This window comes from Neophocaena asiaeorientalis, unplaced genomic scaffold, assembly GCF_003031525.2.
Source record: "Neophocaena asiaeorientalis asiaeorientalis breed wild unplaced genomic scaffold, Neophocaena_asiaeorientalis_V1.1 scaffold591, whole genome shotgun sequence".
In the NCBI taxonomy this organism is placed as follows: Eukaryota; Metazoa; Chordata; class Mammalia; order Artiodactyla; family Phocoenidae; genus Neophocaena; species Neophocaena asiaeorientalis.
This window is the reverse complement of record NW_020173494.1, coordinates 464,060-478,903: the sequence shown is the minus strand read 5'-3', so window position 1 is coordinate 478,903 and position 14,844 is coordinate 464,060. Positions and strand designations below refer to the sequence as shown.

Genomic DNA, 14,844 nt, shown 5'->3' with positions numbered 1-14,844 from the left:
GAAGAGGGAAAAAAAAAAAAAAAAAAAAAGAGTGAAGAGGAGAAGGTAGTTAAAGCATATTTAACTGACAAAGGACTTGAAGACAGAATTTATTAAGAACTCTATATCAACAAGAAAAAGACAATCCAACAGAAAAATCGGAATATCGCCAAAGAGGCTATCCAAATGTTCAATTAACATGTGAAAAGTTGTTCCCTTACTAATGTCATTTATGAAATGAGAAAGCAAAGTAAACCACCATTACACACCCTTCAAAAAACTCAATGTAAAAGACCGACAATCCAAGTGTAGGCAAGAATGTGAAACAACGTAAACTCTGATTATGCTTCTAGTAGTGTAAATTAGTACAACTATTTTAGAAGATTATCTGGTATTATTTACTGAAGTTTAATATAATACCATGTCCCAGAAATTCTAGGTATATATCATCAGAAACGTGTGCACATATGATAAAGACATGTAGAAGGATGTTTACAGCAGGATTACTTCTAATAGCCCCAAAATGATAACAACCCAAATGTCCAACAACAGAAGAGATAAAAAAATTGTTTGGTATATTCGTACAATAAACTGCTATATAGTAATGCAAACGTATTACTGCTATATGCAACAATATGGATGAATCTTACAAATATAATGTTGAACAAAAAGGCCAGATGCAAGAAATGCCTACAGTACAATTCTACTTACATCAAATTCAAAAGAAAGTAAACTTGGTTGCCTTGAGGATGGAGGAGCTAGGCTTGGGCTCTTGAGTTGCTAGTAATGTTCTAATTCTTTGACCTATAGTAGTTACACATGTTCAGTTTCTGATTATTTAATGATTTAAGCACTTTCCTGTATTTTGCTATATTTGAATTAAAGTTTAAAAAATACAGTTGGGTTAGAAAAACAAGGATGCAAAATGAACAGTTACGGAGAGACAATAATTCTAGCTATATGAAACAAAATATCAGTGTATGGTGCTCATCAGAACCCCCTTTTTTCCTTGGAGGTGGCCCCTAATCTTTCCTCAAGCTCCCTAAAGATAGGCTACATTCATACTTCTATTTCTCTACCTATAGCACAAAACACCCAAAACAGTGTTTACAATAGCTCCTCAATAAATATTGTAGAGTGACTGGAAATTTGCTGTTTAGTCAGTTGGTCTTGGAAAGAAAAACAGTGAGTCGGGCAAGGAGTGAAAGGTGGCACAAGTAAACTTTCTTAGAGATGCTATTGGGGTTCTCAATCCAGACCGGCTAAAAATTTATTGCTCTCAAGTCTAAATAAACTTTTTAAACTTTACATAAAGTACTATTATTAAAACCTACACATAGTTTCCTAATAACTCAGCATGTATATTAATGTAATATGGATTGTCAGAAGTGTTGGCTGGATATATTTACTAATTGGAAAACAGAGTTGGTATCTATTCTAGATTTCTCAATAGTTAGCCCTTTGTTGTATTATAAGATCTTTGGTTGTTTTATTAGCCTGGCTTTTCTTCTCACAATTTTTGATTAGATGATAAAATTATGAGTAAGAAAAATGGTGTAAGGGTGTGTGCGGCACATGTTTAATATTTACCTCTTTTACTACATATTTATATATATCTATATAGAGATGTACATATATGGGCTTGGGTAAAGGTTGGCTAGGCAATGATGGTGGATAGATGGTTCAAGGAAGAGGCAGATGTCTTGACTGGTATACAGCTTGGTGAGAAGGGAAACTGGCAGAGAACTGAAATTCTATTGTACTAAAAAAAACTGCTCTCATAGTCACATATTCATTCCACAAATATTTATTGAATTCCTTAAATTTGCAAAATATTGTTCTAGTTGCTGGCAATACAATAGTGAACAAATCAGATAAGATCCCTACTCTCACAAAGCTTACATTCTAATGTGAGGAAAAACATTAAGGAAATTATACAATTATTTCATGACAACTGTGATGAGTGCAACTGAAGTATATGTGCTAATGAAGTGTATGAAGAATGAGAATATATAATTAGGGAAGCAAAAGGGAAGGATGTTTGAGCATATTTTTAAAGTAAAAGGACTCAATTGATGATGATGGGAAATGGCAGGGGCATAATTCCAGGGCAGTACATGAAATAATGGAGAAAAGGCTTATTGGTAGGAAAGAATATAGTATGTTCAAAAATTGAAAAGATCAGCATGACTGGTACACAGTGAGCAACAAGGACGGTGGACTGGGATAGGATTGGTGTGGCAGGCAGGGGTAAATAGCATGCAGAGACTTGTAGGTTGTGTTAATAATATTATTCTTCATCCTAACAATTGCAGGGTGTCATTAAAGGGTCTTAAGCATCCACCCCAATGTAGGAAGCAGGTTGGTATGGCAGAAGAGTTTCTGTCTGGCAATTAGACCTAGAGAAAAGGCTCTTGAGGAAATTCACCTCCTGGACTGGCTTTCTTGTGCATAAATATTGAGTCTGAACTAGATGAGAACTTAGGTTTCCTTCAGCTCTAAAATTCAACGAATACCTCTATATATTAAAAGCCAAAATGTCGGTTACAAGTCACCTGACTTCTTGGTGAATTCTTCCTATCTCTAAAACTGAACACATTTTAGATCCAATTAAGAGTCATAATTTAATCTATGTTATGGTGATACGGCTGAAGTTTGACTAACTCAAAGAAGACTGGGAAGTCTTCTTTAAGATGGGAAGTGGGCAAGAAGGCAGTAGTGACCAGATGCAAAATAAGTGTAATCGATGCTTATGAGTATCGAGGAAGTACGCAGAAGAGAGCAAGATAGGAAAATTCAGCTCATTGGAACGATTTAATTTAAAGGCAGTCGGTCAAGAGGTAGTTTAGAAGTGGGAAGGGATCGTTTATCAGCAAGCCCCATCTTCATCAGCATCTCGTATCCCCCTTCCCCCACCATTTTGATAGTATAATTGATAATTCCTCAAGCTTATGTAATACGGTATGCAGAAAGTTTCAAGCACCCCATTCCTTGAGATTTTCTCAAATTAAACACTTTCTATTTAAAAACTCAGGAGCGGAGAGTGAAGGCGACTATAATCTGAAGAACGAGAGAGAGAGACAGAGACAGAGTGAGAATGAGTGTGTTTTGGGGAAGAGGAGGTAGAAGAAACTATAATTCCAGAGTGTTAATGCTAAACAGGCTCTTGGAGATCACTGAGTAAACAGAAACCTTCGAGGTGAGGTGACTTTCCCAAGACGACACTAAGTGGAGGAGCCTAGCCACAGACCCAGGGTCCTCCAACGACCCTCGGGGGACTCCTGGGTGGCCCTTTACCTGTGAAGCCGCAGCCCTCTACCTGGCCCGGAGGAGTGTACAGCAGGCTGGCCCCGGGGCAGCCTCGGGCTGCCTGACTGCCTGGGGCTCTCCTCCCTTCTCGGGGCCGCCCGCTCCGTCTCCCTCTTCTTGCCCCTTAGATGCCGGGGAGGACACCCGGTGCAGGGTGGGCACGGCGCCCGCCACAAGCCTCAGGCGCTGGGAGAAGCGCAGGTTCTTCTGGATAACCGAGGAGACGTCAAAACAGGCGGAAGCAAAGTGGTCGGAGCAGATGACCGACCTGTCGTTGCCCTCGTACCAGTCGGCGCGGCGGCCCCGCACAAAGCGGTCCCACAGCAGCCGCACAGCCCGGTCCTTGGGGAAGCGGAACAGCGACTTCCCGAACGTGGTGGTGTTGCCGCAGTGCGCGGCCACGCAGCTGGCAGGCATGGCAGCTGACTCCGGGTTGGGAGATGAGGGCCCTCCGCACGGCCGCGCACTCCCTGAGCACTCACCTGCCGGATTCAGCGTACGCCTTGTCTCCTTCCCCCACCTCCGGCCGGCGGAAGTGCCGAACTGCGGCCCCACCTGGGAAAGTACCCGGCTCTCGGAGATCCTCCTCCTCCCTGCAGCTTCCCCTAAGAGCAGGTGGCCACAGGCAGAGGGATACAAATTTCGCGCGGGCCCAGCTGAGGTGAGCCGTAAAGAGGGACGGACCGGAAGTGGTGGTTGTCATAGCTACCGAGTTGGCCGGCCTCTTCCCCGTTTTATCCTCCTCTCCACACTCCCGCTCTGTTTTTATGAGGCCAGGAAAATAGAACTAGGAAGTGCTGACGTTTTGGGCCCCCCAAATATAACCAGAGGCTCTAACGAGGGCATCGGCCAGTGCTTTGGTGGAGGACCAGACCGGAAATGGTAGTTTCCATGGTAACTCCTGAGCGGGTTGCCTGGGAGATGACCCCTTTCGCTGTCTCTGAATCTGTGCTGTAGCGTCACTTCTAAGGCAGATCTAACTGATCTTCTTGGACTGTCTCCTGCCATGATTCCCGGGAAATACCGCTCTGTTTCTGGCCGGGCTGCGAGCAACGTAGGTTGGGTCTCCTACTATTTCTTCCCATTAGTAGCGTCCTTTCTGACTGGAGTCTTTGTCCTAGGTGATGGGCTGTATTATTGGGACCAGCACCTCTGAATCTACGCAAGCTATTGTTTGACCGAGGCTTGAGATTCCTGGACTGGACCAAGGCACTTGGAGGGTATTTAATATTGTGTGATGGGTATTCAAAGTCTTGTCCAGGATCTGGGCTTCCCAGAAGGTGGAGCTGGTCTGCTGTGAAAGGCTAAGCTTCATTTAAATTCCTTTAACCGGTCAATTCCTTTTTTTTTTTTTTTTTAATTAAGAAAATATTAACTGGCACCGCCACCTCCTTCACCTGTCTCACTGAGCTATTTACTTAGACCTGAAATAGCAAGTGTCAAAAGCTTTAGGTGCTAAGTAGAGGGTTAAATTGCTGCAGACATTTTGGAAGATAAATCACAGTGAAACCTTTTAATTCTTAGTTGTGATTTTATTGTTTTCAGCAGGTCCCCAGAACATGATAATTTACCAGAAACAAGGAAAAAGCGAGCATTCTGTTTTATTCTAATTTTTTGTTATATCTTGGTGTACTATTTTGGGGAGGTGTGTGTGTGTATAAGTTAAAAGCATATTTTATGGTTTAATTTTTACATTGTAGGTGAACTGTGGTCTTCATCTGGTAATTCAAACATCATCGCTTCCTGAAAAAAACAAAGTAAGATTTAAGCAGATTTGTATTTAAATTGAATATAAATTGTTTTATATTCTGCAAAATAGCATGATTTAAAGAGCAGAGTCTAAATTGGAAAATTTAATTATATTTACTTTGGTCACTAATCTAAAGGTAATTTTTATTTTCTGCCTACACAAAGCCAACTAGTGGTTACCAAAAAAGAGATGGAAGGGGGAGGGGCAAATTAGGGGTATAGGATTAAGAGATACAAACTACTATGTATAAAATAGATAAGCAAGAAGGATATATTGTATACCTCAGGGAACTATAACCACTGTTTTGTTATAACTTTTAATGGAGTGTAATCTGTAAAAGCACTGAATCTCAATGTCGTACACTTGAAACTAATATAATATTGTAAATCAACTATACATCAATTAAAAAAATCAAACAAAACAAAGCCAAAAATAAAAACCTACCTCTTTTAAAAACTGAATCTTATTTCATCCATTACAAGAGGTAAGGTGGGGTTTTTTGACATCTAAACATTTCTTAAATCAGGACCCTTCTTAAAACTGTTGGCACATCATTGTTTAATCGGGAAAGTTTTTGCTTCTTAGTAGTGGGTAAAATGATGGCATGTCTTACTACTGATGGAATCTTATAATAGATAAAATGTGATAATTTGGGGGCACATATCTAACATTCCAGAAAAAAACTGATTAGCAGTGGAAATATATTAGGCCAAATGTTATTTAGAAGTTAAGATTTGAACATGAGGTTCTTTTTCCCAGTTTGCCCATATTCTCGCTGGCATTTCCATAACTTCTGGCTTTTGATTTGATCTCTGAGATACTCGTGTTCTCCCCCCCCAGCCCCAACCTCAGCTCTCAGATATACTCACCCACCTCCCACACAACTGTGTTTCAAGACACAACACAAATTTTCCTTCTTTGACCAATTTGGACACCTCCAACTGGCACAACTCAGGTTTTTCCTAAAAAGTTGTTAAGTAGGTGTCACTGAAGGAACTCTGAAGTGAAGGGCGGAATTTACAGATAAAAACCTGAGAAGGCTAAGGAGGGGCGTGAGGAAGGTGGATGGAAGGACGCCATTGGTCAAGGAGGCAGCTGTGGATTACATTATGTATCTGGAAATAAACACTTGGAAAATAGGCCATTTGATTATCTTGAATAAATAGTAGTTAGCTAGATTAATTGAAAATATTCTTTATTGTAATTGGACCTAATGGATTCCTTCCAAAGCTTTGCTGATTGATTTCATTGGACAGATCCTATTCCACTATTATACATAGTATGTTTCTAGGAACTATGTGCCTCATCCAGATTCTTTCCAAACCATTCATTTTCTCTTGTGTGGACATGTATTCTGAGAAAATACCTTCGCTCATATAATGCATAAGGATATAATGTAAATGCTATTATAATTTTTATAGTAGCATGAGAAACATCATAATTCTTTTATGATATGTATTTAGGGGTTTTGGTAGCTAATCATGAGAGGTTGTTTTGGTTTTGTTTTTCTCAGTCCTTCTATCAAATAATTTAAAATAAATTTAGAGAAAACCCTTCTTAGAAGGTTTAGATATATAATTTTATTATGTTATAATTGGACTGTTAAAGGAGTTCTAATGATAAGAACATTGTGATATTTTTTAACAGAATTTAGTTTCTATTGTATGTTTTTTGCTTTTCCTTCTGAGAAAATGATTCTTGTAATCACTGAATTGTGATGAGAGTATGGAGGAATTGCAAGTAGCTCAGACTGGAGCCTGGTTTCATCTGACCTCATGAGACTGACTCTGATTTGTGTGTGTGTGTATGTGTGTGTGTGTGTGTGTGTGTGTGGTAAAATACACATCACATCAAATTTGCCACTTTAACCATTTTAACTTGTACAAATCAGTGGTATTAAATACATTCACAATGTTGTACAACCATAACCACTCTCTAGTTTCAGTTTTTATCACCCAAAAGGGAGTCCCTATACCATTAAGCAGTCTCTCCCCATTCCGCCTTCCCAACCCTCTTGGAAGCCACAAATCTGCCTTCTGTCTCTATAGATTTTTCTATTCTCAGTATTTCATAAATGGAATCATATAATATGTAACATTTTGTGCCTGGCTTTCTTCGCTTAGCATGATGTTTTCAAGGTTCATCTATGTTGTAACATATATTGGTTATTTTATGTTATTTTATAATTATATTCATTACTTTCTCCAAAAAATTTTTTTTCTTAAATAATGTTTTTTAGGTTGAATTCAAGCTAAATAAAGAAACGCCATCATTCCCTGGTCGACTCTTACAACATGATCTTGAAAGAAACTACTCAAGTAGGCAAGGTATTGTCAGAGAGCAGAGATTAGATATGGTTTATCTTCTTTAAGTAATATTGTTTAATAATGTTGAATTTCTAGATCCAAAGAGACTTGAATTAAAAATGACATCATTCATTGGTTACCAAATTGATTGGGAATTTGTTTAAATCAGAATTGATTTTATATACACAGCATAGTAGATTATTTCTAATACAGGAAAAGCTGTTGTGTTTTAGTTTGGGGTGGGTTCTGCACAAGAGAATGGGAAGGAATCTTCCAAATAATGTCTTAGAACTAGGAAAATAGCTAATTAGTGAGGGTAAGAGTATGGGAACACAGATCTTTAGGGAATAAGGAAACAGTGGAAAGAATGGAAAGTCAGGAGTAGAAAAGAAGCTATCTCTTTCCCTTACTAGCACATATAATTATAGATATTTTATATCAAAGGCCTTAAACTTTTGTGTGCATCCCCCAAGATCTTGTTAGAAATGCAGCTTCTTAGTGCTTCCCTTCCCTTGTGCCCGTCCCCATTCTGATTTTGCAGGCCTTGGGTGGGATTTGGAAATGTACGTTTTAGTAATGCCTCAAGTGATTCTGATGGATGTGGTTTGTGGACCACCTTTTGAAACACAGCCTCATATGATCTGGTTATATTTCTGAAATGTATTTTTCAATTCAAGGAGAAATTTCCTTTGGAAGATTTGAGTTGTTACTTGGTTGCCAACAACTGTTAGCTATCTGTAATGTGCTAGTGTTAAGCACTACAGAATCCTTACATACAGTACTGTCCCCATCTCCTAGGAGTTTGTATGAGAGAGCTGATCAGTATAGGCCTCTCTAGATTGTTTATCTCACTACTGCATGAACATGTGGCGATTTTGAATATTTTATTAGTTTTCTTTTTTTGTTTTGTAACTTCTGGACTTTCCTCTTGGGCCCATCTAATCTGACATGACTTTTCTTTTTCCTATATCCTACACTCTTGTCTTGGTCAATTGCTGGACATGACATCAACCTAACTGCTGTTCCACAGTGTAAGAAGCATGTGTCTTGCCTTTTTTGGTTCGATTCAGTACACATCTACTGAGTGTGTACTGTGTGCCAGACACTGTATTAGGCACAGAGCTATAGATGTGAACCTGAAAATTCTCAAGTAGGAATTTTTTTTATGTTTGTATTGTGAATTTCCTTCACATTTTTGATAATAAATCTTGAATTTGTTTTCTAAAACTTAAATACTTTTCCCAAGGTATTCTTGAGTTAGAGGGGGAAGTTGGTAGACAGATTTGTGTATGTCTGGCTAGGTAAGTTTATTTAAGTGTTAAAGTATTGCTAGATATTTGCTAATGAGGAAATAGTATGGCGGCACTGAATTTTGTGAACCTGAAAGATAAATAAACTCTTGTACATAAATAATGACCCATAAAATACAGATTAATTCTTTAGGGAGAAATAAACCTATTTTTTACATTAAAAGATTTTATTCAAACTCATTCTCTGTGACATTTGTACCTGATTGTTTCCAAATGTGCCTCCTTCATAGTTCCAGTCAGTTTCATGCAAGGAAGGCCACACAGTGTGTAGCTGTTTTCTTGACTTTTGTACTCACTGTTCTTCTTCCAAAGGCACAAAACTTTGGAAAAATTATACGTAGCAGTTTATCAGGAAAAGTTGAGGAATCTCTATCTAATAGACTGCATTCTGATACCCAATTATTATAATTAATTTTACCTCATCCTTATTTTTCAAAATTAATTGGACATATATAATCGCCTGTCACCATAAATTAACCAGTGGTACTCTCAGTCCAAAGTAAAGAAACTCTATGTTTTAGTTAGGCTACTTAGTCTAAAACTTGGTATGTGATTTTTTTAGGCTTTTTATATTAATGTTAAGTGTTAACCCCTGTATCCTTGAGATTTTGTAAGAGCCAGGGACTGCTATACAGTAAAATCTCAGTTAACCAGACCTTAATTGATTAAATCCCTTAATTAAGAATTCTATAATATGTCTATAGAGAGGAAGAGGCAGTGCTTGACTCTTAAGGTCATGATAAATCGTGAAAAATATAGAAACAGGATTTTGGTTACTAAAACAATCTCAAAGGTAAGGCTGAGTGGACACATATATGACCGTGTACTGTGTTATCCAGCCAGCCAGCCACCCATCTGTCCATCCCACTGCCCATCTCTCCATCCATCTTTCCGTCCATCCACTCACCCATCCATCCATCCATGTATCTAGGGTGCCGTGCAGTGAAGACTCTTACCAAACATAGACCATTATGCCTCTAAACACTTTGAGATCCTAATTATGAAAGAATTCATTCAGCATTTTTATACTAAAATGCAAGAATATATGATTTTCTTTTTTAACAGAAATAATATATGTAAAATGGATTTCTGATTTACTCTTAATAATGGAAAATCAGTTAGTTAATTTACTGATTGCCTAGTGAATTTAGATTCTACAAAGAATATAAAGAATGTAAAATGAACTCTGTTTCTCAAGGAGCTTATAAATTTAATTGGGAAGACAAAAGCTACATATCTGGTGAATTAAATAGTGATACATGAAATCACCAATAACAGGAAATGCTTCAATTAAAATTTTGCCACATAGTAGTGCAGTTCATATGCAGGATGAAACATTCCACATATAATGTGGGTGTTTGATACACACATATTTGTATATATATGTGGGTGTTTATATATCCACATAAATATGTGAATGTTTCAATTGCAGGTCACTCTGGTTCCCAGTCATTTAGAGCAGCACTCCCCACCCTTTTTGGCACCAGGGACCAGTTTTGTGGAAGACAGTTTTTCCACGGCCGGTGTCGGGGGTGGGGGCATGATTCAGGTGGTAACGGAAGCAGTGGTTCACATGGTAATGCAAGCTTTGCTCTCTTGCCCACTGCTCACCTCCTGCTGTGGGGCCCAGTTCCTAACAATTGAGGGTTGGGGACCCCTGATTTAGAGTATCTTGTTTGTGGATTTTAAGGCCTTTCTATCTAATCATTCTCATATCCTGCTATTTATTGTATGATGTATGTCATACTGATCGTGATAGTAAGCTCATCATGCAGATGGTGATTTTGACTTCTGTGTATGATAAGAGCTGAAAAGTGTGAGGATGAAATTCCTTTATTCACTGAAGTAAGTGAAATTTACTCCTTGATTATTGCCTCTATATCCCAAGTCTTATTAAATCTGCCTTCTAAATTGAGGAATGGCTTGAAGCCTTAACAAAATAATTTTAAAAACCTAATTCTGATGCTAACAAGGGAAATCAAGGTTGTCTATTGTTTGAAGTTTTTCCTTTATCGTATTTAGCTGACCAGATAATCCTTAATCAGTTAATCCTTACACTGGTTTTTGTTTTTTAACCATCCAATTTTTGATTTCCAAATCAGTTTACTGACTCGTGGTTGCTTGGGTACCTTGTTAGCAACTGGTCATGTCACAAGACCAGTTTATTTATGAACATGATCTCAATTCTGAATGCTTGTACTCTAGAACATCATTATTAGTTATCTGATATTTCCTGATATTCAGAAAAGTGGGATGTGAGCACTGATTATTTTGTTCAAGAAGTGAGGTATGTGATACTTTGGTTTATATCTTGCATACCTGGAGAAGTTAGCAAATACCACTGCTTTACATTTCTTTAGTATGATATATATGGAACTCGATTTTAAGATGGCTTCCCAAAGAATATGTTAGCTTCCTATACTTGGGTTCATCTTTTTGCTTTATTGGTCAGTTTAAGCAGTAGAATTCTGTGGTACCTTAAGTTCTATTTTACTACTTATCACTCCCATCAGCATCGATTGCTGCTTTTAGGAAATGTTCTCTTTGTAGAAGGAAATAGAGTTGATTTCTTCTGGTGTTCAAACTGGTACCGTTGACCCATTGCTCAACCCATTGCTTCATTTCTGGAACTTCCCAGCATCTTTTATTAACTCTTCTACATTCTTCTAGGTCTTTAGAATGTATCTTAATATCCACCTCCCTCAAAACTCATCTGTGACCATCTTCTTTAAGTAAAAAATAACCAGACACATTTATGTGTGAAATTATAAATAGATATTGTTTTTTTATTCTGCATTTTGTGTATGTTTTTCTGTACAGTTTATTAATTTCATATGTGTTTGTCCACTAGATTGAAAGCTACCTAATGGCAGGGGCAATATCCAACCAACAACCTATAAACCTCATAGGGGTGTCACATACCTTGTGGACCCTAACTACAAGCCTAACTACAAGTGTACAAGATTTATTGACATCCACTTTGGTCTCTGCAATATTCTCTACCAATAGTAGTTGAACATACAAAGAAAAATGGATGATGTGAGGTTTACATTTGTTATCCAAAACTACTTTCTCTGTATTTCCTGTAGCAAAGTCATGTATTGTGTAGCTTTGTGATAAATTTTTTGATATTTTGAATGAGATGGAAGAGTAATAAGCCCTTCACCTCGTAATAAATCATCCTACATCTCATCCACAACAAATGTGACAGAATTATGTGGGCTGAAAATGAAAACTACCATGAGCTCCTTATCAGCATTTGGAGATTCTTCCATTCAGACACCTTCAAAGTCCAGAATCCGGCCAGGCTGTCATAGTCCTGGCCCAAATGTATCTGGTAATGAGGGACTATCATCTCAATTATAAGAGAGTTAAAATTTAGTATTAGGAGTCAGGTTATAAAGGGATAAAGATAGCACTAGCGTAGTTCTATACTTTCAACCAATCTATAAGGCAAGGGAAAAATTATTTGGTATACACAGAACACATAGTTTTCGTTTGAGGAGGAAAGAAACTAGCTCACGTTTAGTAACTAATTTCAAATATGGAGAGCTATGGAAGGTGTATTTTCTAGAAAGGATATTTGTAGGTGCCAGAGTTCTCCAAATATAAGGTGACTTTAGTTTCAAGATTTTAAAAGTTTTTCTTAATCAAGTAATTTGTATATCATTTTCAATAGGTGATCATATTAATTTGGTGAGCTCATCAATGCCATCATTTCCCATTCTCCAACGTTCTTCTGAAGAGAAAATTCTTTACTCAGACAGGTTGACCCTAGAAAGGTGAGGACAACTTATTTTTTGACTAGATAATTTATAGACATGGTACAAGATTTGAAAGGTACAAAAGTCTCTCTCCCTCCTCTTATTTTCCTGCTATTTAGTTCTCCTACCTAGGTATAATCACTGTTACCAGTTTTTAAATTTATCCTTCCAAGGGTATGTGGAGAAATTTTATATCTATATAATGTAAAAGAGCTTGACTATACTCTAAAACACTACTATAGATAAAACTTCAAAATATAGTTCTCACATGGGCTTCTCTGCCCTATCCAGTTGAGTTCCCTTTTACCTCATTTGCTCACAGCCTCCTAATGTCTCTTTCACTCACCCTTCTACAGCCATACCTGCCTCCTTGTTGCTCCTTGAATACACCAAGCATGCTTAAACCTCAGGCCTTTTGCATTTGCTGTTCTTTCTGCCTGGAATGCTGTTCCACCACATATCTGTAGACTCACTGTCTTTACCTCCTTCAGATCTTTACTCAAGTGTCATCACCTAGGGAGAGCCTTCCCTGGCCACCCTCTCCAAAGCTGTAACTCCTTCAACCCTGACTGTCCCCAGCCCCTTTCTCTGCTTTATTTTCCTTCTTAGCACTTATCACCCTCTAACATATTAAATATTTAACTTATTAAGTTTATTGTTTGTCTCCTCCCACTAGAATATAAGCTCCACAGACACTGGGAGTTTTGCTTAGTTCTGTATTTCCAGCACCTAGAACAGAACCTGGGACAAAATAAACTCTCAAAAAATTCTGAATGCATAAGTATGTTTAGGACTTGATCCCCATCTTTAAATCTAGGAAAGTATCAGCAGTAGAATGGTGGATCAAGGATTTCAACCTTACCTTAGAACTATAACCAGCAGGGAAACTATCTCTGCTGTGCATACCTTTAGCTTAGCAGTGCATATCTGATAGCAAATGGTTAACCAAACTTCCTAGCTTAGCAATGCCTGAGCAGTGGATTGATGGCAAATGCACTTCTCTGGTTATGTGACATGGTTCTTTGAATCATCTCAACCTCTACTGCAGAAGGCAATTACATTGAGTATTTGATGATGTTAAGTTAATTTTATGTGAAATAATTAATGTTGGAGTTTTTTAAATGCAATTAGAACGAGACTTACTTTTAATAATTACCCTGGCCAAAGTATACTGGCTTTTATATGAGTGAATTACACTTAGATCTACAATGCTTAGTTCATGGAGGCAAGAAGTGGTTCTATTTATCTTTTTCTCCTCACAACATGGGAGCATGAAGATACTACTATTAATATTTGTAAGAGGAGGCAGACTGCTAAATCAGAACCGTATTAACTTTAAAAAATGTTTTCTAGGCAAAAGCTGACTGTATGTCCTATCATCGATGGGGAAGAACACCTTCGTCTGTTGAACTTTCAACACAATTTTATAACTCGGATCCAAAATATTTCTAATCTGCAGAGGCTAATATTCTTGGATTTATATGATAACCAGATTGAAGAAATTAGTGGGCTTTCTACTCTGAGATCCCTCCGTGTCCTTCTGTTGGGGAAAAACAGGTAATCTTTGCAGATCAGTTTTTGTTTGCTATACTTAGGACGAACGTTGAATCCTATGGTGTTTAGATGGCAACTCAAAATTGAATACTACTTAAGAAACTAATAGACTAAAATTTTTGAAAGATTACTTAAATGGATTTAGATTCAGTCATAATTTGTTTTATGAGATTCAGTCTGACAAGATTCAGTCAAACCAAGTAACATTTATTAAGTGTATATTTTATTATTTCTATTGCTTTCCAGTGCCATAACTTACGCGGAAGTAAATAGCAGACTTTGGCCTTTATGTTTGTTTGTTTTTTTAAATTTTTTTTATTGGAGTATAATTGCTTTACAATGGTGTGTTAGTTTCTGCTTTATAACAAAGTGAATCAGTTATGCATATACATATGTTCCCATATCTCTTCCCTCTTGCATCTCCCTTCCTCCCACACTCCATATCCTACCCCTCCAGGCGGTCACAAAGCACCGAGCTGATCTCCCTGTGCTGTGCGGCTGCTTCCCACTAGCTATCTACCTTACGTTTGGTAGTGTATATATGTCCATGCCTCTCTCGCGCTTTGTCACAGCTTACCCTTCCCCCTCCCCATATCCTCAAGTCCATTCTCTAGTAGGTCTGTGTCTCTATTCACGTCTTACCCCTAGGTTCTTCATGACACTTTTTTTTCCTTAAATTCTATATATATGTGTTAGCATACGGTATTTGTCTTTCTCTTTCTGACTTACTTCACTCTGTATGACAGACTCTAGGTCTATCCACCTCATTACAAATAGCTCAATTTCGTTTCTTTTTATGGCTGAGTAATATTCCATTGTATATATGTGCCACATCTTCTTTATCCATTCATCCGATGATGGACACTTAGGTT

At 37.8% G+C, this 14,844-nt stretch overlaps 2 protein-coding genes across 2 annotated transcripts in view; one reads left to right on the top strand and one right to left on the bottom strand.

Annotated features, from left to right (window-relative positions):
• THAP10 (THAP domain containing 10) overlaps positions 1 to 3,718 on the bottom strand; it is a 16,636-nt gene extending 12,918 nt beyond the window's left edge. The window contains 1 exon segment of the mRNA XM_024747543.1: positions 3,277 to 3,718. Within this exon segment, the coding sequence (XP_024603311.1) occupies positions 3,277 to 3,705 (429 nt within the window). The 5' untranslated portion in view covers positions 3,706 to 3,718.
• A 521-nt stretch (positions 3,719 to 4,239) lies between these two features.
• LRRC49 (leucine rich repeat containing 49) overlaps positions 4,240 to 14,844 on the top strand; it is a 121,061-nt gene continuing 110,456 nt past the window's right edge. Inside the window, exons 1-5 of the mRNA XM_024747522.1 lie at positions 4,240 to 4,342; positions 4,989 to 5,045; positions 7,278 to 7,365; positions 12,334 to 12,436; positions 13,772 to 13,975. Coding sequence (XP_024603290.1) covers positions 4,295 to 4,342; positions 4,989 to 5,045; positions 7,278 to 7,365; positions 12,334 to 12,436; positions 13,772 to 13,975 — 500 coding nt within the window. The 5' untranslated portion in view covers positions 4,240 to 4,294. The remainder of the gene's footprint in view (positions 4,343 to 4,988; positions 5,046 to 7,277; positions 7,366 to 12,333; positions 12,437 to 13,771; positions 13,976 to 14,844) is intronic.